This window comes from Condylura cristata, unplaced genomic scaffold (assembly GCF_000260355.1).
Source record: "Condylura cristata isolate star-nosed mole 26May11 unplaced genomic scaffold, ConCri1.0 scaffold00006, whole genome shotgun sequence".
NCBI classification, from domain to species: domain Eukaryota; kingdom Metazoa; phylum Chordata; class Mammalia; order Eulipotyphla; family Talpidae; genus Condylura; species Condylura cristata.
The window spans coordinates 67174153-67200567 of record NW_004567107.1 but is presented as its reverse complement, the minus strand read 5'-3'; the positions used below and the strand labels follow the sequence as shown (position 1 = coordinate 67200567).

At 43.7% G+C, this 26415-nt stretch overlaps 1 protein-coding gene across 2 annotated transcripts in view; it reads right to left on the bottom strand.

Moving 5' to 3' along the window:
• Positions 1–3476: 3476 nt before the first annotated feature.
• DAPK1 (death-associated protein kinase 1) overlaps positions 3477–26415 on the bottom strand; it is a 214635-nt gene continuing 191696 nt past the window's right edge. The window contains exons 20-26 of one of the 2 annotated variants that reach the window (XM_012721443.1): positions 23049–23237; positions 17091–17288; positions 15933–16071; positions 14327–14447; positions 8715–8903; positions 4819–5971; positions 3505–4265 (exon numbers count right to left, since the gene is read on the bottom strand). In XM_012721443.1, the coding sequence (XP_012576897.1) occupies positions 4261–4265; positions 4819–5971; positions 8715–8903; positions 14327–14447; positions 15933–16071; positions 17091–17288; positions 23049–23237 (1994 nt within the window). In that variant the 3' untranslated portion in view covers positions 3505–4260. Of the gene's footprint in view, positions 5972–8714; positions 8904–14326; positions 14448–15932; positions 16072–17090; positions 17289–23048; positions 23238–26415 lie in introns of both variants that reach the window. The other variant, XM_004677794.2, reaches the window with a different exon arrangement.

Here is a 26415-nt window from a genome sequence, read left to right as displayed (position 1 = left end):
CAAATACTGGAACTCCAAACCCCATCAGTACCAATGAGAAGCACGCTGGGACCTGAAGGTGGAGCTGAGCAGACAGGTTGGGATAAATCCTGACATGTGGGTTCTGGGAGTCTCTTGGCCTGGTGGTTTGCAACTGGTCTCTCTCTCCCTTGGCCTCGTGGTCGGCAGCTGGTCATTTGGCTCTTGATAAGTTTTCAGTGTGCTATTGGGGTTCCAAGTCAGCAAAACTGGTAGAATGCTGTAGTTAACTTGTATCTCTCTCTTTCCCTGGATTGTTCCTTTTCCTTTCTCTTTGTAAATAAACCTATTATTGACCTTTTTGTGTGTGCCTACATTATAATTGAACATTAAGGGTGTGGGTGAGGACCCACAGACAGGCAACCCAGTTCACATTGGGTCGCCTTGTAACACCCACACTCAGACTAAAGGAAAAAAAAAAAAACACCTATTTCCTTGCAGTACTCCCTGACTCCAGTACAATCTAGAGGATCAAGAAATCTGGCCTATCAATAGCACCACAGCTATAACACCATCCTCCAGCTAGACCTCTTTTGCTGTGGTCAAAGCAAATGGTCAAAAGTGTCTAGGCTATGAGGGCCTTCAGCCAAGATACAGACCACAGGGCTTTCTGGATGTGTCTGGCAATTTTCTTGGGTCCTATACTCACTCTTGATATCATCGATAACTCCTCTCTTTTAGGGGCATCCCCCAGCTGATGGGTGCCATCTCTATGAGCCCCCCCAAGCTCTTCTCCCCTGGCAGGTCTGCTTTTGGGTTCATTGCCTCAGCAATATTGGACTTGGCCTTCAAAGTCTACACGAACATGAAGGAGGCCAACCAGGGTAAACAATAAGAGAGGGAGAAGAACAAGAGATGAGTCCAAGATTTGGCAGCTGTCATTGCCAGTGTCCAGCCATTCAGATTCTCTTGAGATCCCATATGCCCTTAGGGCATTTGGGATTCTCAACCTTCTAGTAGGCTGGTAACCTGCTCCCTCTGACTTTAACCAGGCTACCTTCACTTTGAGTGTCGGAAGGGAGTGCCCCCAGGGCCATGTCTTCTGTTCCATTGCACAAGGTGTTGAAAGAGGGGCTGTTCCACTCTCCAGGGAGGGAGAGGGCCAGCCCAAACCTAAGGGCCAGATGAGAAGGCAAAAAAGTCATCAGCTGCTTCTGACTATGGCCATTGGCTGTGAAGAACCTGCTACAGAGGAGAAGACTTTCTTTTATGAAGAGGCCCATAGGTAAGACAGGCTCCCCTATTTATAATCTCTATGGACAAGACTGTGGAAGTGGTAGACAAAGAAATCATCTCTTTAGTAGATAAAAGGGCCACTTACGCTGCCTTGCTCCAGTTCTCCAGACCGACCTACTGGTCAACTGTCCTCACTGGTGTTGAGCTTTAAAGCACTTCTACTTTCTTCACTACAAGGCCATATACATTCATTTTGGGTTTTGCTTTCCTGCCCTGTTCCCCTGCTGGAATAGGACATTATCATCAACAGAATATTATGACCTGACGAAATTCCAGTCAGGTCTCCACAGTCACTATTAGCCCTCATAGCTACCACTTCAGATGCTAAGACTAGTACAGAAACCCCAGGACACACTGACTCCCTATTCTGGTGACAGCATGTCAGATGTCTGGGACACACAATCCCTGGCCAAGTTGTATTTGGCACCCCTTTTAGGTGGCAATTAAAAGGTCCTAGTACCTTCTCTAGGGGGGAGTCTTATTCTCCTCAACCAAAAGTGATGAACTTAAAGTAGAAAAATTTTAGGATTGAAGGTCTCACACAGACAAACCAGAGGCAGAGGTAGGGGCAATTAACGAATCTTAAAACTAAATGGACTAAAGAAATATCCAGGAATCTGTAAAAAAAAAATTTTTTTTTCCAGGAATCTGAAGGATCAGAAGAGATTATCAGCAAGAGTTTGGGCCAAAGACTATTATCAATCACAGACCAACCACCAACCCAGTTTGACCCTAAGGTGATAATTTCCATGATAATTTCACAAGAGCACTATAAAAAAAATACCCTTGCTCTGGCAAAAGGCAGCTCCCCCGCCCAACTGTGTCTCTGCAGCCATGTCTTTCTTAAACCTTCCCCTTTCAGAAAGACAGCTCTTGTCTCCTGATGCTGACTGTCTATGTCTATGCAGGCATCTCTTTCATTTTCCTTTCCTCAACAAACTTGCCATGTGCTGATAAATGGGAATGTCTGCTGCATTATTTATCAAAGGGACCCAAGAACGCCAAAAAACAAAGCCTATCATCTTAACCAGCTGTACTACCAGCCAGTTGCAAAGTTGCCAGGGAGGTGCAGCATGAGTGCATACTCCAGGATCCAAAAAGACAGTTGAACCTGTTTGGACAGGGCAAAGCCAGAGGAAACTGACGGAGGTCACAGAGTCCTGATATACAAATTAGTCAAAATTTGTATATCAAAATTATACAAAAATTGAACCTGGGTACAGGGTGAAAAACTAATCCAACCATCTATCAGTAGGAGCTGGTTCTCTCCAAACTTCCTCAGGATAGCTGGGTGTCTCACATACCCTACCACATGCAATTTTATCTAGTAAAGCAAATTATTAGATGTGTCTGGCTACAAAATGATCTCAACATATTCTCAAACTTTAAATGGTTAAGAAGCCCAGCTAGCTAATGTGAATGTGCATGACTTTTAGTTAGCAGAACTGGTTCTGTGGGGTGAACCAAATGCAAGGTTAAAGAGCCCATGCAGACACTCATCAGACCACAAAAAATGTGTTGAGTTGACAGCAGTAGGTGGCCCTGGGGATCTCCTCCCTCTCCCAACCCAGTGACTGGGGGTGGGCTGTGGGCAGGGTGCTGGGTGAGAGGGATTCTCAAAGGGCTAGGGAGAACTATGGGCAAGCCTGGGGCACAGACTAGCTACACCACCCCCACGACACTCGGAAGCCCCACACCAGATATGCTCCCCCAGTGTGTATATAACCCCTCATCTTCAAAGTCTTCTCACAGAAGCCCCCCATCAGCCACACTCCCCCAGTGTGTGTGTATGTGTGTAAACCCCACCCCGACCCCCATCCTCCGAAGCCCTCCCACTCCCTCTGGACTAGTCCTTCTCCTCCACAGTGGGGGATGGCGGACCAGAACCCACTGGTGCCGCAACTCCCAGACAGAAAACTTCCCTTGTGTTTCCATAGCTGACACTAAATTATTCAATTTGGTTGTTTTCAGTCACCCAAGAAAGTAGGAGTTTCTTTTCTTTAAAGTGAGAAAAAAATGTGAAATTCGTAGGGCTCTTTTTATTTATTTCCCCATGCCATTTCCAATTTTAGTAATAACTAAACACCTTAATAAACTGCATTATCTTCCATTACCAGGTTAGGGTTTATGACTTTCTGGATTTCAAGAGTTTATTCCACTATGGCATTGGCAAATAAAAACAAAACAAGGAACAAATTTATTGTGAATTGAAGAACAGCAAGTTAATGAAACAAGCAACAGTTTATTTTTAAAAAAGGAAAAAAAAGATCAAAAAAGAAAAGAAAAACAAATGTTTACTGTATCATGTAGATTAAGTAAAAATACCTGTAATAATATATATGTATATACATACTGCATATATACATATGATATACATGCTTCTCAGGACAGAATTTGGACAAACTCCCTCATATCAATTTAAACCTCTATCACAATTTAAAATCACGGCAACAAAACTTGCTTCGTTACTTTTCTTTTTTAGACGTAACATCAGAAGTAATGAAACCAGAATCTAACTGTGGAAAACCACCTGCTATACACAAATAACAATAAACTGCCACAAATGATGATCAGGGGACATCTGAATTCTCATAGGTCTTTGTTACCCTATACCTGTGTCAATCTTCTACCTGAGATGAGAAAGGATGAAATGTGACAGTTTATAGGTTCCATCTAGAGAGTCACATTGACATTTAAACAGAGACAGACAGACAAAAACATGATTTATTGTAGCAACAACACTGGCCATGAAATCAATTTAGAGGGAATTCCTCTTTCCTTTTCCCTTGCCAAAGGAAACACACAAAAAAAAATTGTTAGGAAAAAACCCTCAGCGTGAAGCACCTCTGGCTAGGACTAGCATACAGCAAGGAACAGAGAGAGGGGGACTGTTTCCTTCACAGCAGCTCCTGGCTGACTTGGAGATTTCAAACACACCCTCTTCTGCAAAAGGCACTCACATATTGTCTGCTAATGAATCACACAGTGGGAGTCCATACGTGGGAATTACCCTACAAATAGAAAAGAAAGAAGCTGTGGACACAGTATAACAAAGACGAGAGTATAAGAAATACACATTTGGGGTAAATGATGTACACTTTTTTTAAAAGGAGAGGCAATATAGAAGTTTAAAAAATTTCATTAAAAGTCAGGAATTCCAGTAAAATTATCAGAAAGAAGTGAGGTACTGGAGAATGAGAAATGGAGTCTAGGGCATGGAGAGGAGGGTGCTAACTTTTCAAATGGCCAAAGGAAAGGGCCTGGTCTGCTCTTGAACAGAAGGCCATTCACACACAGGAATGTGTCAGAGGGAGGGGCGGAGGGAGGGAGGTAGTGGCAGAGATATAGGGGAGGTTGCAGGGAGGACAGTGCCCTGCAGTATGTGGCATACAAAAGGATGACCTGGTATCTTTTTCTGACAGAAAGATGGGCTGCCTCCCTCTTGCTCCTGCAGTCTGAGGAGACCCTGCCAAAGGCTGCCCTCTCATCGGGACACGACCGAGCTAATGGAATTATAAGATGTGCCACTGTTGCAGCTTGAGGCATAGGCCTCCTGCCCATTACCATCCAAGTTGATCTTGAACACAGAGGATGCCTTCAACAGAAAGTCCGCTGCATCCCGGCGCCCCAGTTCCCGAAGTTTGGATATGAGGATGCCGATTGTGCTCTCAGGGTAGGAGGTCCATTCCTGGAGCAGGGCATGGACTGGGCTTGGGAAGAAATCCTTGGGAGCCCCGTTACTGGTATTATATTTTGCCACAAGGTCAGGAAGGCCCAAGTTCATGGCCAGGAGGCACCAGTCTTTCCCCATGGGATCGGGTGGGTCCAGCAGGCGACTCAATTTCCTCCGGGTTAGGAGGTTCAGATCTGAAGCATGGATGTCCATCCCCAGGCTGGCCTGTGAGTAAACATCATGGCAGCCAAAACACATGATGCTACTGAAGCTTTCCTTGTACCCACCCATGGTGTTAGTCAGTGAGGTCTCCTTCAGGGTCTGTGCCCGGAAGAAGTCCCGGGGCTGGTAGATCATGACAGGTTCGTGATGCTCCCTCAGCTGCTGGGGACTCAAGTAATGTTTCACTGTCAACAGTCCAGGCAGTGTGGTAGTCACAACATTCTCGATTGTGCTGCACACAGAGTCTAGCAGCAGGCAACACTTGATCTTGTCCATCTCGAGACCACGCACCTGGACCTCAATGCCCTGGCCATGGTTGACCAGAAGCACCAACAGCTCAGCTCCCCGGTTGGCAATCTTGCAGCCATTCACCCACAGGCGGATGTCGGCGTCTCCCTCGGCACTCTGCTGGTGGATCCAGCGGCAGAGGTTCACCTGGACCTTGTGAAAGATGCCACACGGGAAGGGGGTGAGGTGCTCCACTGGGACAATACGCACACCACCGTAGACCATCACCTCATCCTCCTCATCCGTCCAGGAACGGTGCAGGTTGTCTGTCTTGATCAGGGCGGGGATATCCACCATGGTGCCACTGCTCAGGTCCCGGGCACAGATATCCATGGCATCCAAGATCTGCAACAGCTCCTCCACGTCACTGTCAGGCACCAGGCGCTGTATGTCTTCCATGGTATAGCGGCCCCGGTAATGGTGCAGGGCCCGTGGGGTCTCTACTGACAGCAGCCTCCCCAGGACATTGGTACAAAGCCAGCGGGGGTCCAGGAGCAGCACGTCCTGAACTGTTTCACTCTGCATGATGTTGATCTGCCAGAAGGAACAACAGGAAGTCACCTAAGGAACACAAACAGACTGAGGCTCCAGCCGCTAGAACACCAAGGCCTGGGCCTTTGATAGCATCTGTGCAGGTTTTGCAAGGAATGATCCATGGCATTCGTGTAGCTGGAGCTCAAAAGTGAAATATGAGGTAAAAAAAGATAACTTGCTAATGTCAGTGAGATTCTGAAAAGATTATCAATGACTCTTCAAAAAAGATCAATATATTGAAAAATAAACAATAGAGAGAGAGATGGGAGCCCAAATCAAAGCATGAATTTTGACTGGATTGTGAATCCCCAAAATAAATACACCATCAGCTACAAAAGAAATTATTGGGTCAAGTGGTCAACACTTAAATGCTATCTATTCAATAATGGTATTACAACTATATTGTGTTTCTGGGATGTGAGAATTGTGGTTACTGAGATAATGTACTCTTTAGGAGACACAGACTAAATCATGGGGGGGGGAATGTTATGATATTTACAAAATCAATAAGTGAATAAATGAATGCAAAACAGTGATAAAGTAAATACAGTGAAATGTGACCAAGTATAAAGTTGGTAGGTAGAAAATTTACTGTATTGTTTCTGGAATGTCTCCAAAGATTTGAAATTTTTTCAAAGAAGGATTCCTAATATTATAATCATACACAATTATGTAAACTGTCTGGAAAGATATGCCACCATGGTACCAGTGGTTGGCCCTTAATAGGGTAACGGGTGAGAAGAATGAGATGAGAAGGGGGAACAGTAACTTTACTGTCATGTTTATATCTTTAAGAGTAAAAGTTCATAAAGAATAAAAATGTGACCAAAAAATGGAAGCAACTGTTCCTTTATGGTACACTTGCCCTTCCTCCTGTCCCTTTCTGTTCTGGGCTAGTTCTACAAAAAAACAAAACAAAAAAAAAAAACAAAACTCCATTCTCACAAGGAGGCTGAGACTTGACTTGTTTTGTACCAGGAGTACTTTTCTGACCATAGTATTTAAATTTTTGTGCTGCCCTGCACATATGATTCTGTTCAAAACTGAGCCATAGATAAAAAAACTGATGGAGGGTAGAACAGTATTTATTTCTTGATATAGTGCTGGCAATTCAGTATCTAGGAATGGGTAGCAGTGCTTGCCACACAATGAATTCCCCTTTCAGTCAAGGACAGCGGACTGACAAACTGTCCCGCATTGGAAGAAACGAAGGAGACATTTAACTAAATAAAATGGGGCTTCTGTACTGGACCAAGGAAAAGACATTAGATGGACAATTAGTGACATTTAATAAGACCTGAAGATTTAAGTGATTCTATTAGAAGTCAGTAACAGCACTAGAGAAGGGTTGGTGTTCAGAGTACAGGGATCTCCTGACTTAAGTCTTCATTATTTACTAAGATATCAAGGGCAAGGAGGGTAATAAAGTAGTTACACACTATGATTTAGAAAGTTGTTGGTCAAATACTAAAAACAAGAGAATACTGTGCCAAAGAAATGACTTTATTGTTACAGTTAAAACATTTTTTTTTTTTAAATATGCAGCAGCATCTTACAAATGTGAACATTCATCACCTGTTCTCCTTCTTGGATTCACTTTACAGAATTGTGGAGAGTGCAGGAGATTAGGCAGTAGTTTCACTGGGGTTCAAAAGCTGACACTGTCATTGCTTACAGGTTTAGTTCTCAAGGGTCAGTAGCTCTTGGAACTCAATTTTGTATCAAGCCTATCTTATCTTCACAAATTGACCACAAGATTAGACACCTGATATTGAAGAAATAAGCTTCTACTTTAAAAACTTCTCACAACTGGGCCCTCCCTGGTGACGCAGCGGGTTAAAGCACAGCACTAAGAAGCTTAAGCCACTTCCGCATGAGTTCAATTCCCGCCTGCCCCAGAGGTGACCACATGGCGGGGCAGACCTCTCCTGACCTGCCCGCTGCTCCCTGCCCTCAGCAGTGTACTTCTTTGATCCCCACTCTGTCCCTGGTGAATCCTCTCACCCTCCGCATCTCTGGCCTGTACCCCCATTCTGTATAAATAAATAAAATAAATCTTTAAAAAAAATTCTCACAACTATTTGATTTTTAATATTTGGAACTGCTGTTCTTGACCCAGATTAGCTTAGGCTGTAATTCTACTGTCACATCATGGAGAACTACAAAGGCAATGCCCTTTTCTGGGACAGGCTTATGATGCAATTAGAAGGGTTCTAATTCCAATGCTGAATGTAACAACTAGGAGCAAAGATTCCCACTTTTAGGTCACTTCTGGGGTTTACTACTTGCTGTGTTTTAGTATCTACATAAAACAGCAAGTCACCCCACTTGCAACTGTCTGGGAATTAAGGGGGTCTGTTTGAATGTGGCAAATCTACATGGAGAAGGGCTATCCTGAAGGCTACAGAAATCACAGCCCAGTACCTGGTGACCCAGAGAGGAAAGAGAGGCGAGATATCCAGTGCAGGGTAGGGGAACTGTGCTCCCTAACTAACAAAAGCTGGAAAGCAAACAAACCTAAGCAAAAGAAAAAACCAACAACTCTTAAAGTGACTAGGAAAGCAGAGGATTGCAATTCAGTTCAACTCTGTGATGGTCACACCTCACATAACCTGGAAATAAGGGCAGTTTTGACTCTGCCTCCCCAGACTCATACCATCTTCAAGACTGAGGAACTGGGGGGCGGGGGGAGGGGGTGAATCCTGTGGCAGCTCTCTGACCCCCCACTTGCTGGAGACCTTACCTCGCCTGCATTGTGCAGCTGCTGGGCTATGTGCCTGAGATCCTCCTCACTTGCCAGGGGGTTCAGCTGGTCCTGCACGTCATACATGAACTGCTGCAATGACATCAGTTGGTTGGGCCCGTTGAGCTTCCTCCAGGAAGGCAGAGTGGAGATGATTTTCTCACACAGGTGAGTCATTAGAGGGCAGACCTAGAGATGAGGATGGGACAGATCAGCCTGCATCTGGGGGCTCAGGAGGAGCTTGGATATGGCTCATATTAATAGTGCTGTCAAAGTTAGTTCCTTTTTGGTGAATTTCTTTTTCGGTATTGACTTGAAACAATCTATATAGCAAATAGAAAATTTTGTGGACACTTCCATTTCTGTTTCTCACGTTAAATATAGTGAGGCTTCACAATCACGTCTTTAAATTTTTTTTACATTGGTCTCAATCAATAAATGTTCACCAACTCCTAATATTTTATTCTCTCATCCTTCCATCTTGCCCTCATTTGGATTGACTCTTACAGCGATCATCACATTTTATATATAAACAGTGAGACAAAGAGATTAAGTATCTATGTGAGTACTGATTGGTATTCATGGGATTTTTTGTTGAATAGCATTTCCAATTTGACAAATTTTTGTCAATTGGCTTGAAACATATACCAGTGTATGTAACAGGCTCATAATATACACACCCTCCTAATTAAAATCCTCAGCAGCCATACATGGCATCATTAATTGGGTAGTCCCTTCTTAAATCATTGCCTCTTCTATCAGCTAATTCCTCTCCCTATTCAAAAAACAATTACCAGAGATGAAGACAGTTAATGTGGTAGATTATATCAGTTTGATCGCAGAAATTGGGGGTTGGTGAGGCATGACACATCATGCCACACCCAATCATGGCTCTTCAGGAATAGCCATTACATAGGCAGTGCTGGTCTCAGGCCCACCTGCCAGGAGAGAGAGCCCTGCTCACACAGCTATTCCAGTCAATGGCCTCTGGTTTTATGTCAAAGTTACTCCCAGGCTGGTCATCTGTTAACTGCCAAATTGGTGTCCCCATCAGAAAGTGCGGCCTGGTTAGTGAGCCAGGTGAGGGTTTCTGAAAATTCTGAAAGCATGTATGGAAGTAGAGCCTGGTATTGAAAGCATGGTTTTCCCCAGGCAAGCAGTAAGTGCTCATTGGGGGAGCATCAGGCTGGGGAGGTGGGAGTGTAGGGTATAGGAAGAAGCACACCTACCACCTTGTCAACAACAAGTCAACTTGTCAGCAGGGACATTCCTGGAGCATGTTAGCATTTTGCCATTAAAATCTTTGCTCTTTCCATGCCAAGCACAGAGGTTTTTGGATATCTTATGGACAATAACATTTTATGTGTCAGAACTGAGAAAATTTTTATCAGTTTATCTCACATTCAAATGTTTTTGTTTCTTTTTGTCTTTTTAGTATGAAGATCTTTGCTAGAGGATTCTTGACATCAATACCTACTTGGGAAGGAAGGGAAGGAAACAGGATTGAGCAGAGACTTTAGCTGTAGTAGTTATAGCAATTGCCTCAACAGACCCCATAGAGAATGGTCAAAACTGGATTGGACCTTCAGAGTGGTCCGAGGTTGAAACAAGAGGACCAGAGTCTTTGAACACCCTCCTCCCACTGACATTGAGTCGACACTGGATGTTGTCTACCCCTGAAAGGCCTTGCACAGATCCCAGGGAGTGCTGCAAACTGAGGTCCCTCATCTGGCAGCATTTCCAACTGCCAGGGCTGGGATGTACAGCTGGTATGTAAAGGATCCTCAGCCATGATGGAGGAAGTTTGGTGGCTAATTAAGAATCGACTGTGTTGGGCCCTCCCTGCTGGCGCAGCAGTTTAAAGCACAGCATTAAGAAGCTAAAACCACTTCAGCATGAGTTCAATCCCTGCCTGCCCTGGAGATGATTCACATGACTCGGAAGACCTCTCCTGGCCCACCTGCTGCTCCCCTCAGCAGTGTACTTCGAAGATCTGCCTGTTCTGCTCCCCACCGTGTCTCTGGTGAATTCTCTCACTGCCCCTACACCTCAGTTCTGTATGCACAAATAAATATATCTTAAAAAAGAAAGAAAGAAAGAAAGAAATCAACTGTGCATCCAACATAAGAACTGCTCATTCAGGTTCACCTCTGCTTTCCAGGTCCATATTCAACACCTCCCTGGAGGGTGAGGATGGGGAATTGGGCAGCAACCCTGGGTTTGAGGCCACACTTAATCCCATACTCAAGACTCATCCAAACCTACGGACTTAAGGCTTTTAGGCAGGCTCACCCTAAAATTCCCTGCACTGGTCCCAGTCTTTGCTACGGTGTCTGGATGCTGAGTGCTGTATATCAGAAAACAGGGACACTTCCAGAAATGGCGACACCCCAACCAAGAGAGGAGAGGATGGTGATGACAACTCTTGTTTTGTCAGGTGGCAGGCTCTGGCCGAACATACCCCACCCCTTTTTTCATTCATGCCCACAAGCTTCGTGAGAGGTGGGTGTTTTATGAGCCCCACTGACAACCAAAGAATCGGGGTCAACGCCATGTAGCTACACAACTGGCTACTAAGAGATCTTTCTGCTGAAAAGGGGCTGAACGCTGAGACTACAAAATCCAGGATGATGTTTATATTAACTCTTCGGACACACTCTTCAGACACCCTCAAAAGAGTTATTAACTTTGACAGGCAAAAAAAAAAAAAAAAGAGGGAGCTAGTAATTTCATATCACTACCTCTTCTGAGGTTACCACTACTTTATTCTTTCCTTCCTAGAGTCTACACAGGCCTGGGGCAGGCTGTTGGTTCATGTGGGGAGCAGAAGAAGGGAGTTTGGATGAGTGGGACACTCCCAAGCCCTCCTCCAATTTGAGGTTCCCAGTCCTGCCCCAGGATGGCATCTGAGGTAGTGTCAAAGGCCAGGTTCACATGGCAGATATTTTTGGCGACCTCAGCCAAAGGTCATGTACAGGGAGGAAGCTAAACTCCACCTTTTGGGTTGAGAAACAACAGGTGCCCTGCAGGTCACTCTGCGGATGACCAGTAGGAAGGTCACCTAACTCAGCAGGCTGCCACCATGCTCTGGTGAAATGACCTGGTGACCCATCTAAAGCATTCCTGGGCTGCAGTGCCCCCAAGCTGCAGCTTAATACACAGCCCAGATGCAGATACAGCAGGAGGCTGTCCAACTTGATGTCCACCATGGGCACCCACTAGGGCTTCAAGGTCCCAGATGCATCTAGCATGTGCTCATGGCACTGACACCTCGCCCAGGACTGTATCTTATGACAGCACAGTGGGAAACTGATAGTGGCAGCCATTTAACTTTGTTGATGGATTTATTTTCCAGAAAAAAATATTTTTAACTTTGCTATTGTGCAGTAGGTATATGTTATTTGAAAGTTCCTGGGATTTTCCACCTGGTTTGCCAAAGCAATCACAAGTTATTTTAGTTTATTTTCTTATTTTAAAAATTATTCTGTTTTTTTGTTGGATGTTCCATTTATTCAGGTCTAAGTTTTGGGAATGCTGACCTTTTGTTACAAGAGTCAACAGAAAATATAAGATCCCTTCCCTCCCCAGGCCTGCCTTCACTGAAGCCATCACCTAGATGCTGGAAGACTCTTCCGTGTAAGGACTCTGGGTGACAAGGCAGCTTCCTTCTGTGGCTACTGGACCTGAGGAAGCTGCAGTATATATATATTCTTAAGCTCTCTTTACATCTAAAATGATTTCTAACTGGCTTGCAAACATAGCCCAGTGCACTCCCTCTTTGCCTTAACAGTTTTCCACTTGATGTCGGAACAGGAAGCGGGAGGGTATTCACACGTCCTTCCATGAATATGGTTTTTTTCCTTGCCGTTTCGTCTTTAAAGGTCTTGTAAATGGTCTGGAAGTGCTTCTTGCTCTCAAGGGATAAACAGTGCTGACTGCACCTTCTCTATGCATGCGTTGACGGCAAGCTCATTACTGAGTGAAGAGAGTAGAGGAGGGTTACTGTCCAGTCATCAAGACTTTCCACCTCTGAAACATACTATCATTTTATGTCAACATGGTTGGGATTTTCATTGGAAGTGGGACATTTCTTCTTCTTCTTCTTCTTTTTTTTTTTTTTGGTAAAGATTTACTTATTTATGCATATGGAACTGGGGTACAGGCCAGAGAAGTAGGGGTGGTGAGAGGTTTCACCAGAGACAGAGTGGGAAGCAGAACAGGCAGACTGACAAAGTACACTGCTGAGGGGAGCAACGGGCGGGGCAGGAGAGGTCTGCTGTGCCATGTGAGTCACCTCTGGGGCTGGGGATCGAACTTAATGCTGAAGTGGCTTTAGCTTCTTAGTGCTGTGCTTTAACCCGCTGCACCTTCAGGCAGGACCCGGAAGAAGGACATTTTTAAAGATAGCAATTTAAAAAAAATTATTTTATGTATGTAAGATCTGGGTTGTAGTCCAGAGGTGGAGGGAGAGAGGATTCACCAGAGACAGAGGGGGGCACAGAATAAGCGGACCTACTGAAATATACTGCTGAGGGGAGCAGCGGGTGAGACAGGAGAGGCCTGCTGCACCATGTGGGATAGTTCCCTAGCTGAGAATTGAACTCAGACCAGTCATGGGTGATAGTGTTGAGACTTAGCCCTAAGGCCATCAGGGAGGCCCTAAAGCCAGCATTTTGGAAAGGCTACTAGCTTGCTCTGCAGTCACTGCTCCAGATAGGTTGCAGCTCTGAGTACTCACCTGGAGGAGTTGCCTTCTTTGGAGAACAATGGTTAGTGGCTCTACATTATCTTACTAATATATGCTCTTAAATTTCCATTCAATATAATATATACTTAGTTACATTCACAAATTTCAGTCTACCTAGAATTTATTTTGGGACTAAGTGGTCAGCAGGAGCTCAATCTGTTTTCTTCTGGCAAATAACTAGTTGTGCTAGATCATTTCACAGAAATTTGTCTCCTTTAATTGAAATAATGTATTTTCCACTACATACTGCATATGTTGCAATTTACTGATACACTCTCCAATATCTTCCTTATTAAACTCTTGCGTTTTACCTACTGATTTGTTGACCATAGAAATGAATGTTTTATTCTTTCACTGAAATTTTAAATAAAAAAAATCTCAATTCTATTTGAGTACTAACTAGCATTGTGTTAAATTTATATAGAAATACGAAATATTTCAAAGCTCTTGTCATCCAAGAACACAGTTCATTCTGTTTGCTGTTAGTTTATGCCCTTCCATACATTTTGCTACTTTTTGTTTTTCTACATTTCCCTGTTTCCTACATTTTTTATAATAAATCACTTCTGAATTGCTTTTTTAAGTAGTAAAAAGCAATTTTACTTCTAAATAAATCACTATAGCTGTCAGAATTTCATACATTCTAAGGTGGTCACCTTAACAAACTTTTTCATGTCTTGGACATACCTTGTTGCTCGACTCTTCCTAACCCCAGGGCACTGGATAAAAACATATTCATGTAGCCACCTGGAAAGCTATCCTTTAAAGCAAACCACACCAAGATGGCAGCACAAACAGGCCCAATTCCCAATGCACTGGATGGTCTGGGCAAAGGTTAGATTCCCATTCTCGTCAGGACACTTACTGAAATAATCTGGCTCCGTATTTCTTGCAGGTGATTTCGAAGTACTTTCATGTCCTTAGACCCAGAAGCCCCAGCATCCAAAACAAACAGCTTATCTGAAATGTGCAGATCATTCCCAAACCTGAGGGAAAAACAGTAGCCTCATTAGAGTGAATTAACCTCCCCAAATATTTCCACAACTTCCACTGACGCAAAAGCTGGTGGGAGGATGGTAAGTTCTGATGGCCTGTAGAGGCCTCCTCTCCGTACGAAGGGCTCCTTAGCACTACACAGCTGTGGTGGCTTGTACACACCTGCGTAGCCTGAGTCTTGCAGAGGGTGCTTTAGTTGTACAACATGACAGGACCATACTTCATCTTCCCCTGACTCAGGAGTGTGAGGTTTAATGAGTTACTCTTACAAGTTAGGAGAAGAGATATTGTTTCAAGTTGATAAAGTAAATAGAGGGATGGCTGACCATTTATACATAGATCTTAAAAGATCAGCTGAAATCTTATTTTGCCAGGAAGACAACAGAAAAGTGTCTTTAGTTGATAACTAACAATTCAGGTGATTAGCATATCACATGCAATTGTAGGATGTTTGAGCCTGTGATTTACTTTGAACACATTTTTTTTGAAGATTTATTTATTTATGCATACAATAATTGGGGTATAGGCCAGAGGTGGGGGGTGGTGAGAGTATATACCAGCGACAGAGTGGGGAGCAGAACAGACTGACTGAAATACACTGCTGAGGGGAGAAGTGGGCAGGACAGAAGAGGCCTGCTGTGCCATATGGCTCAGCTCCCTGGCTGGGGACTGAACTTGTGGCTGCAGTGGCTGTGGCAATCCTCACAGTACTGTGCTTAACCCCTTCCCTGAGCCACCAGGGAGGCCCTGACCAGACATTTTTTACACTTTACAATGTAAACATATATATTTTGTATGTGAGCCTGTGTTTTTTTATTTATAAGTAAAACAAGTTTTACAAAATTAAATGGTATAAAATATACTCATATTTTCCACTCTAGTCACACCCACTCTACTGAGATGGCCATTACCTCTAAATGAATTTCATTACCCACTAGTGGGTTGCAATCTACAATTTGAGAAATATGTATGATTATAATCATTGGATAGACTGAAATCTAAAACAACTCAAGTATCGAGGGTAATGCATAACTTGGTGACAATAATTGATAACACTGAACTGCATAATTGAAATTTGTTTAGAGTAGAATTCAATTGTGTGAAGTGATGAATGTGTTAATTTATGATGTAACATTAATGAACATTTTAAATGTAAACATATCTCAAATCACCACAATGTATACTTTAAGTATCTTACCATTTTACTTAATTATACCTCAATAAAGATGAAAAATATAAATGAAGCAAATAAAAGAAGTCAACTCTAAATAGTGATATCAGGGAGGGAGAAGTTAGAAGACTGTTGTTTTTTATCCTATGCTCTGTACTTCTTTATGTGCATTCATCACTTTGACAAGAACATTGAATACAAAAAGGACAAGCAAGCATAAGAGACCTCTGATTTCTTTATTCCCTTTCTCAGGTTCCCATGACTTTTGTCATATTAGCCCTGAAGACCCAGAGGTTGCCCTTACCTGTTTCTGATTTCCTTCAACAAGGATGTGTCTTTGTCATATCCAAACTCGCCTCCAGCTGGACGAGGGACATTCATGATGTCAGCGTGGGTAGCTACCAGGACAACTCTGAGCGGGTTCTTCAGCTTGCCGCCAAAGGCTGGGGGCAGAGAGGCAAGCATTTTGAGGCAGTTCCTCCTTCTTGGTCACCTCTCCAACCCAGTGAGAAGAGTATACCAGCTCTTTCCAGGTATACCTGCAACCGGCCTGCACGGGTTCCAAAGCGTGGGCCTGGCAAAGGCCAGGATTTTCTGGGTTCAGGGAAGGCTGCTCAGGATGAACTAGCATCAACCACTAAGCACAGGCTACTTCTCCACTTTTCCTCCAAATGGCCCTGTTTACACAGTGAGGGGACAGCTAAGGTCCGTTCTGGGGGACACCTTTTAGAAGACCAAAGCAATTCGGAAGGCAGAAACACCATAGAAATGGCTCAGAAAATATACTCCTGCAATTCTCACAGAGAACCTCTCACTTACTTGTCGAAATATTACCAATCAGAACATGAAAAAGAGTAAGAGGCAAAGTGCCAATACCCTGAGGGGATTAAGTACAAATTATTTGATTATTGTGTGATTTTCAAGAAGAATAAATAGTTACTGAGTTTATATTTTACCAGGAAAGCCCGCTGCTGTTTTCTACAGAAAGTTATTTATCTATGCTGTCTTTTTCTTAGGAAAATCATTATGAGCATATATTCAGTCAAGGTCTCTTTTCTTCCATTCAGATTACAGAAGGAAGGAGAACTCATCTTGCTAATTCATTATAATACCATCAGTAAAGGTTCAGTAGCTATCAAAGCAGGTATTTTACTCTGCATCTAACTCAACTGACCATAGCTCTGCAGTACAGGAAGTAAGTGAGAAATGGCTCTCAAGAAATTTCTCAGGGTTGGCTCTTTTTGGGCAGGTATATGCAATCAGTAAGCAACTTCTGCAGAACAAAATGAACAGCTGAGCTTCACAAAATTTGAGAGTGAAATAATTTGAGGTGAAATCTTCTTGTAGGAAGGAAGAAAGAAGGTAGCCACAGGAGTTAGCCAAAAGTTGTAGGCTCTGAGCAAGGTCTGGGCTGTAAGACAGCAAAAAGGGAAGTCACACACCCAGAAGCTTCTTAGCTTACCTATGGGTTCTTCTATGGGCACAAGAGACTTCAGGAAACTGAGCCAGAAAATTACTTGATTCAGTTGAATCTCATAGGGCTCCTCAAGACTAAAAACAATAACATGGATGGATGTGGGATCATTTGCAGCAAAATAATCATAACAGCAGAAGTAAACAGGATTTCCAGAGAACTCCCACACACTGAAATCGCCAATTCCTACAAAGAAAAATTAAGATTTTTATTATGAAACACCATTACAATTCTAATCACAATTTTTCTTAGAACTTTAGGGAATTACTAGCAGGGAGAGTGACATCCATAGCATCTACCTGTCTATACATCTACTGAAGTAAAGACCTACTTACATCAAACTCACACATACCCATTACCATATCTGTAAACCAATTTGTATCTGTATCTGTTCTTAAATGCCTCCATTATTATATCTGTATCTGTCTCTGTATCTGATTAAAATACCCTGGAATGCTATCTACACACACAACTCATGTGTGCCTCTGTGAGCAGGCCTACAAGTGCATACATGAAAATGTGTGTGTGTGTACATGGGTGTTAAGAAACCCATCCCACCCAAATCTCCACATTTTCACTCTGAAATGTAACCTCAATTTCGTTTTTAAACAGTGTGTCGTCACCTCCCACAGGTGAGAGGGAGACCTGTTCAGGTGGCCCTAGCACTGATGTATGATAAATAGCAGTTTTGCATATGAAAGATATGAGCCGGTAAATCCATGAGGCTACCCATGGGTGGTGGGTACTAGCAGAGTCAAGCAAATTCCAAGGTTGTGTGTAGAGGGGTAAGGAGGGCAAGTTGAGATCAGTTTCCTAAACCAGTGTTGTGAGTTGTGGGTTCAGCTGGTTTTCCTGGAGTCATTTGTGGGTGAAATTTGGACCTGGAGTTTCTAAGCCACCAGGAACCTCCCAATGACCCTGGAGACACCCCTACCTCTACACTGACATATCCCCTACCAGGGTGCTGACCCACCCACTGGTTTCTCAGTGACATGGCGGGGTCTCTTTCAGGGCAGAATTTCATACTCCCTTTCCTTAATTTTTCCTCTCACTGCTTATTTCTGAGCAGAAATTTTGTAGTCAGGAAGTAGAGGCGTAATCTAAAAGGGGAGGATCTAGGGTTCTTGCCCCACCTATTCAAGGTTGGAGCTGAGCACAGACAAAGAAGTCAAAAAAAGAACCTGGAAGAGGAGACTGAGAAAGAAGACTTGGAGGAAGCATGTGAGCAGACAGACATGTGAAGAAGCAGCTTCTTGGCCTTGAACTTGCACCAGGAACTTGGGGGACATGGAATTAGACACTTGAAAGAAATGGAATGAGAGACCCATGAGAAAGGTGGCAATGTGGCCTTTATTGTGACTTGTCTTTTGATTTTGCTCTTTTTCTTCCAGACTTGCCTGGCCTCTTCTGTTCCTTTCCTATGGTTCCTTAGGACCTCAAAGGTCCTAAGGTGCCTTCAACTGTGGCAAGCTTTTGGGTCTCAGCGATTCCTCTTTGGACCAACCCTGTTTGGCTGAGCATTACCCACAAGGGGATGGGTAACTTTAGGTGTTTCACGGGGGAACTATATTCATTCTTTTGTCTTTATTACACATTAATTCTCCTAAATTTCTTCTCTGTTTTAAATTTTACTAAAAGGATGGTTTGTCTTTATGTGGTAAATGGCAGAACCCATTTAGAGCTTGCAGGTTTGGGGATCCAAGGGTGCTCCTAAAACTGCCCACAAACAAGGTTTCAGTTTGGAAGAGCCACAGGCTCTTGCAGAGTACAGCACACCAGAGGCATGACATTCTAATTGTGGAACGAAGGTCTTAGTGTGAGAACTTCTGCAACACAGAAATAGATCCTTAGAGTTTTGAGATCACTGGAAGTCAACCTGAAGCTGGGAAGAACCCAGAGAAGGAGCAGGGGTCAGGGCAGAGTCTGTGGTAACAGATGTTTCTTATCTCTCTGCTGAAGGTTGTTTTGTTTTTGGATCTCAGGGGAAAAATATTAAGAGAACAAAACATACTTGAAATTTTTTTCATTGGGGTCCGTGGTCCGCAAAGTGGGGTCCACACCATCAGCAGAATCACCTTGGAACTCTCTAGAACTGTTGGTCAGAAGCCCTGTGGCAGTACTGCCATCTGACTTCACAAGGCTTCAAGGGGATTTGTGTGCACCTGGATACTAAAATTTACTTCCTTAGACAGGATTTTAGGATTTTATCATTTAGGGAATTTAAGACAACAAAAGGGCCTTCATGGAGATGTTCCCAGTTGCCAATTTCTGAGTGTCTCCCCAGTTCTAGACAACATGTCAGTCTTTTAAATAAACATCAACTGACAAAATCCTTACAGATGGGGTAGTGAGTCTCAGAGGAAATGCTTCATCCATGCTCTATATTGTGTCTCAACAAAGTAGGGGTCTGGCATCAAGTGACAGGCCCACCTAGGGGTCTGGGAGTTCAGGGGTACAGGACAGAGGATATATTCAATCCCTGGTGACACTGAAGACATTCACTCCCTTGGAAATGTTTGAAGCAAATGACTTGCTGTTTTGACTACAGAAAACAAATTGTCTGTGTCTATTATCCATGATACACTATTAGAGATGCATTTAAAAGTAATTCTTCTTGAGTAAGGAGTCTTGCCAGAAAGATGGTGTAAGAGGAATTTCCTTGTTTTGTGCTGAGGAGATTAAATTGAGAAATGCAGATAGGCACCACACTCAGAGGATCCCGTGATGCGGGGCAAACACAGTGCTTCCTGACCAACAGGGATCAATGCCGACTAGGTGAAAGAGACATGGAGGAAATTCAGCTTTCCTCAGAGTAAAAGGGTGAGCGGGTGAAAAGGCAGATGTCGGGAAGAAAACTGCAACATGAGGTTCATACCTCTGATGGAAAGGAGCACAAGGCTGATGACTGCTGTGGCCCTACCTGCTGTGGGAGTAAGAGCTGCGGGAAGGCAGAAGGTGGCGCCACCAGGAAGGAAAGCAAAGCTCAAAAAAAACATACATTTCCCCTCCCACAACCCATCCTCCCCAGCCCCTGGGAGCAGGGGAATATGAGGACTGAGCATAAAGTAAGTCCACATTTTGCATAAGGGCCACCTCAAGAGTCTAGCCCAGACTGCAAAATGCCAATGTGAGGCCAGGAGAGAGGGGCAAGCAGAGCTGACACTGGTGGTGTGGGCAAAACCCAGGAGCGCACTGCCATAGCTATGGACCCTCCAGGACCTTCTCTCACTTCATGGAGACCCAGTCACAGATTAGTTCTTTCTGACACAGTAGCACCATCTATTTAAAAAGTGGAAGCTCTGCACATGTAAGATTCAGAGAGAAAATAATGAGGAGATGAAAAAAATAGCACAAAAGTCCTCAGGGGAATACAATGACAAAAGGAGAGCCCACCTCTCCAAACATGTAAGTTCAAAATAACAATGACAAAGAAGTTCAAAGAAATGGTGGAAAACAGAAAAGTCAAAAGATATACAAGAAGATTCACAAAAAATAAATGCCCTGAAAAATGACTTAATGAAGAGATCACAATTGAAATTTTATGTGAGAAAACAGCAGAGATGCAGGATGTAGAATGATCAAGAGAGGAGTTAAAAAATTCTGGAGAAAATTCTTGAAGTAGAATACAGCAAATGGAGTATCAATCAGTGGCCTTGAAGATGATAATGCACAGCTACAAAAAAAGAGAAATATGAAGAAAAAAAAAAAGAAGAATCACCCCACTTTATTAGAACAGGGAATATAAGAATAATTAGTATACCAGAAATGGAATTGAGAGAGAGAAAAGAGCACAGAGAACTTTTTAAAGAAATAACAGAGGAAGGCCCTCCCTGGTGGTATAACAGGTTAAGACACAGCACTAAGAAACTAGCCACAGCTACCGCAGCATGAGTTCAACTCCTGGCGGGGGAGGTGACTAACATGGCATGGCAGACCTCTCCACTCCTCCCTTCAGCAGTATATTTCAGTCCGTCTGCCTGTTCTGCTCTCTACTCTTTCTGGTGAATCCTCTCAACCCCCTCCCCATACGTCTGGCCTGTACCCCAGTTCCTATATATGCACAAATAAGTAAAACTTTAAAAAAAAAAAAAAAAAGAGGAAAACTTCCCTAACTTGGAGAAGGAATGAAATACACCACCAGGTTACACAAACAGAATGAGAGGGACATCAAGGACACTGCAGTGAAACTCCCAAGAACTGAAGACAAAGGAAGAATACTGAAGCTGGGTTGGGGAAGTAGATAATCTAAAAAGGGAAGAGACCATATAACTAAAACAAAGAGACACCCTATTAAATGGGAGAAAGTATTTGCATAACAAGGGGCTGATCTACTGTCTACAAAGCACTCATGCAATTTAGCAAAAAGAAAACAGTTAAGTCAATAAAAACTGGACATTAGAGTTAAATAGACCCCTCTCTAATGAGAAGAAATGCCATGGGCACATGGCTCATTATTACTAATAATCAAGAAAATGCAAATCAAGACCACAATGAGATACCACCTCACACCTGTGAGAATGGCCCATGTCAAAAAGACTAGAAACAACAAGTGCAGATAGGATGAGCAGAAAAAGGTGCCCTCTTACATTGTTGGTGGGAACGTAGGCTGGTGTAGTCTCCATGGAAAACAGTGTGGGGGGTTCTCAGAATATTAAAATTGATCTACCATATGACCCAGAAATTCCACTCTTAAGTATCTACTCAAAGAATATCAAAACACTAATTTGAATGGAAATATATAATAAAAGCTTAGAGTAGAGGAATTTAGGATGGAAAGTCTCACAAAGAGAAGCATCAGAGGTGGGGGTAGGGATGATTAACAAACCTGAACTAAACAGGCTATGGGAATTTCCAGGAATCTAAGTTGGGATCAGAAAAGATGATCAGAGGTGGGGGCAAAGTATTATCAGTCACAGAAGCCAACCCAATTTGACCAAAAGATGATAATTCCACAATAATTTTATCAAATAATTTTATCAAACACTAAAAAAGAACGCCTCAGCCAATTACAATGCAGCTGCCCACCATGTGTATGCAGACATCTTTCCCCCTAGTCTCTTTTCCTTAATAAATCTGCTATGAACTGATTATCAGGAAAGTTTGCCATATTCTTTTTCAGTGGGACCCAACAACTCCATGCAACAAACCCTGTCCTCTGAACCCCATCATATGCCCTCTGAAGTTCACTGCAGCAGAATTTACAGCCACACTATGAAAACAACCTAAGTGCCCAATATAAACAAGTGGGTTAGGTAGATGTGACATATACACAATGGAATACTACTCACTGAAAGATAAACTCTTGCCATTTGCAACAAAAAGTATGGAACTGGGGGAGGAAAAGAAATATTGGATGGTTCCAGCAGATGGTAGAAGATGGAGAAATCAAGCAAAGGGTCAGAGAAGTCAAGCTAACAAGAAACCCTAAAATATGACTATAGAACTCTGGCCACCAGAGGCAGAGGTGAAGGGGGAGGGGAGCACTGGGCACTTTCTTGGTGGGTGTGGTGTAGTAACAACTCCCGAAGGGGGAGACCCTCAACCTCTAAGACACAAACCATGATGAAAACCAATGTTACTGCAATAAAAAAAAATCATTCTTTGTATACTTAGTTACATAAAATTGACAATGCAGTAGCTTTTATAAGATCTGCTATTCAAGAGGATATTTCGCTCTATTTTAAAAAAAATGTACTGATTTATCCAGCAGCGTTTGGTATTAAGTACCTACTATGTGCCCAGTGCACTCCCACTGTTAGTTTCCAGGAACATCAGCATATCTGTCTGATTTTCAGGGGTACAGACCCACCATGCTTCATCCCTGGGTCACTCCCTAGGTCACTTTCACTACTGGCTCCTCTGCTGACAGGACTGCCTGAGTGGAGTGAGCATGGCCCTGCCAAAGGGAAATGCAGGTCCTTCCCTTTTGGGGTGGGTGAACTGTACCATTCAAATAGGCATTCTGGATGTCAATGGCCTTAGTGGACTGGTCATCAGCGGAGCAGTGTTGGTGGTGGGGTGGGGCGACGAACACCTCCAGCATCCCTTTGGTGAGGCCTGGCTCGAACATCATGCTACGGCTCCTCACACTCACGTTCTCGCAGCCGGGATACAGGTTGTTGATGCTCACGGAGACTGCAGACCAGAGAGGAAGTAGTCAGATCTTGCACAGCACAGCAGGCCCTTGCTCTCTCTCCTAGACTTGGCTCCTCATTGTTTCCTGGTACATGCTCCATCCCTGCCCCATCTATCCTGCATTAGGTCGACTTGCGCTCCCTACATGTGCAGCAGTAACCCCAGAGGTCTGTGCTGATACTTCCAATTTGCTCTGCCTCCCACAGCCCTTTCCTGCTCTTCTCTATGCTGGGCAAGCACAGTGGTCACTGCATTTCCCGGGCTGGCTTCCCACTGTCCTCTGGTTAGGGTCAGTCAATGGGACACTCGAGATGTTAGGAGAGAAAGGTCTGGGCATTTCTTCCCTTTCTTCTTTCTGTTGTTTCTCTGACACTAGTTGACTCTGGACATCCCCCACATGTATCCCCACCCTCACCCCCACCAGATCTCTCTCTGCTCCAGCTTTCCCAGGAACAGGCTGTCTTCTTTTGCTCTTTCAGCCCCAGCTGAAACAGAGGTTACCCTCTATTTCTAGACTCCAGATGTTTCTCCATTTCTTGTTTGTCCTTTTGAATATTACCCATGATTGGACTTTCATTCAAGTCTCCACCAGGACCCTGACTGATTCAGAAGAGTGCCTCTTTGGTACACAAGATTATATGTTGCTGCAAGTTGAATGCAAAATGATTATAGTAGCAGGCATGGCTAAATAATGAATCATATAGTGAGAATGTTACCCTTTACAGATTCCCTTGAAGATTTTCCAGTTTCTCTTGCAAAGTTTCAATTTATGACATTATCTTTAGCATCTCTTCAATTCTTGCAAATCCTCTCTTTTTAATAAAGAGGGGGTGGGCAAAACTGTATATCTAGACCACATCCATACTGTCGGCACTTCACTGCCTTCATCTGCATTATGATCCCATGATAGGTTTTCTACTCAAGTTAAGAATGTTAACAATTGCTTTTTCAAGTCAATGAATGCCAGTAAACTTTGAAAAGGTGTTAGTTTGCAAAAGACATAAATAATAACGCAACTTCAGTAGATGGCAGCTACATCTCACTTGGCACTCCTGTGTCTGGCCACAGAGCCTGGAAGGCAGTGTTGAGCTTACTAACATACTACCGTGGGTTTGTCTGTCTCCCCTCCGGGCCTCACAGGCAGAGAGAGTCTGTCTTGGGGATAGTGCTTTGGACAGCCCCAGCTAGGAGCATCATAAGCAATCTCTAACCTCACAGTTAATAGCAACAGACATTGTGAGGTAGCAAAGAAGTGAACATTTTGCCTTGGTCACCTGACTTTAAACTTGTTGATCCAAATATAAAGATAACCCTTTATGTAAAGACAAGGATATCAAACTGAACTCCACTATGTCCACTATCCCTCCCCCATGCCAAGTGAGGAGGACAAAAGTAGGAGCTACTTTTAAAAGCATATTTCCCCTTAATTATAAAAGTAGAAATTTTGATAAACACAAATTTAAAGAAAACAACAATGATTCAACTCCAGACCAGAAGTACAGGCAGCCCCTCGGCACTCCCCAGGCCTGTTCACCTGAAATCTTAGGGCAGGGTGGACAGCCAATATAATTGATATTTTAGTATATTTCCTTGCAGAATGTTAGGCCGAGTCTGACAAACGTTATGGATTTCCCCATAAATATGTTTATGCTTTTCCCTGTGCAGTGAAACCTGAATCTAAGAAAAACATCCAGGAATAAAACTGTTCTTTGGGCTCAGTGAATATCTGCCTGCTGAGGGACTGGATTCAGTTGATATAGGATACATCTTCCTGTACTCCACTGAGTGTTTTAGTTGGAGGATAACAGGGCAGGGGTAGCTTTGTATACAATACTATTAAGATTAAAAACTTCCCAGGAACACAGTGCAATCATAGAAGAAAACATTTGTTAACTACTGACCCCTGGTGGTAAAGAGTGGTAGGACCCGAGGAAGAAGCCACCTTTTGCACCCTGGTCAGAAAACCTCCCTCTCTGGTCCTCTCAAGTTGAGAGTAGTCCAGACATCTAGGTCTTCCAGGACACCCAACCCTTGACTGGCACCAGGTATTCCCTTCCTGCTATAGAAGCACAATTCAACACTACAACTGAGTGTGCAGGTAGGTGGCAGCCAGACAGGCTGAGAAGGGTAAACCACCACTGAGCAAGGGTAGCCACTCGCCACTCTCCAGCAAGTGTGTCCCAGCTGCTGGTGACTCTGGAGTCTCCCAACAATTCAAGCTATGGCAAGGTCATGGGTGTCCAGAACTTTGGCCTGGGACACAGCAAAGCATAACCCCAGAAGCATGGTCTTGCCTCTGTAGAGTGACGATAATGTTTCTGGAACCAGATCTGCCCTGAAGGTCACGCTCCAAGGTGTCTTTCCTAGATTGTTTAACTAGGCAATTTTGCTCTGTCCGCTCTCCTATGACCCATGTGTTTCCTGCAGTACAGACCTTTCCCCTACCTTGTCCCCCTCAGGTGGCCCTCATGTCACCTCATACTTGTTCCATGCTCTGCTTTGCCAAGGAAATCAATCCTTGATGCTGTTTTTTAAGGGCCAGGAAGTGAATGATGATGAGGTGGCAAGTCAGAGATGGCCAGGACCATGTTGCCTGTTGCTGCCTCCTGGTTACTCTACAGGCCCAGTCCCTCGCTAATTTGGACCGCAGGCAGGTTTACATTTTACTGCAGATTTGTCTTGTCTCTCCCAGGACTGGAGCAATGTGACAGTGGACATTAAGCAACATGGGCACCCATGGGACTCCATATCTCTTCCATCCTTGCCCAGTCTCCCGAGGCTGTCTGGCTTTAACCAGATATGCTAACTCTGACACTGAAGACAGGTGTTAGCCCGGGGGTTACGCAATCTAATGCAATATAAGGAAAAATTTCACATGTAGAATTAGGGGTTCTAATTTAATCTCCCGTTTTTTTCTGATTTGAGTTGGGGGCTGAGCAGAGATGGGATAAATTGTAGAACCTCAATATGGGGAAGTCGCCTTCCTTCCCACTAACCAGCACCAGGAAGATGTACAAATTCAGTGTGGGCAGAACCTCTGATTTTCCATAAGAAACCCGAACATCCAACTTTTTAGGTGATTTTTTTCCTTTTCCAACCCCATACTACAGTAAACATGGTGGCTTGGCAGGGTTTCATCCTCTACCAGCGACACCTTCATGTTACTTCTCTATGAAAC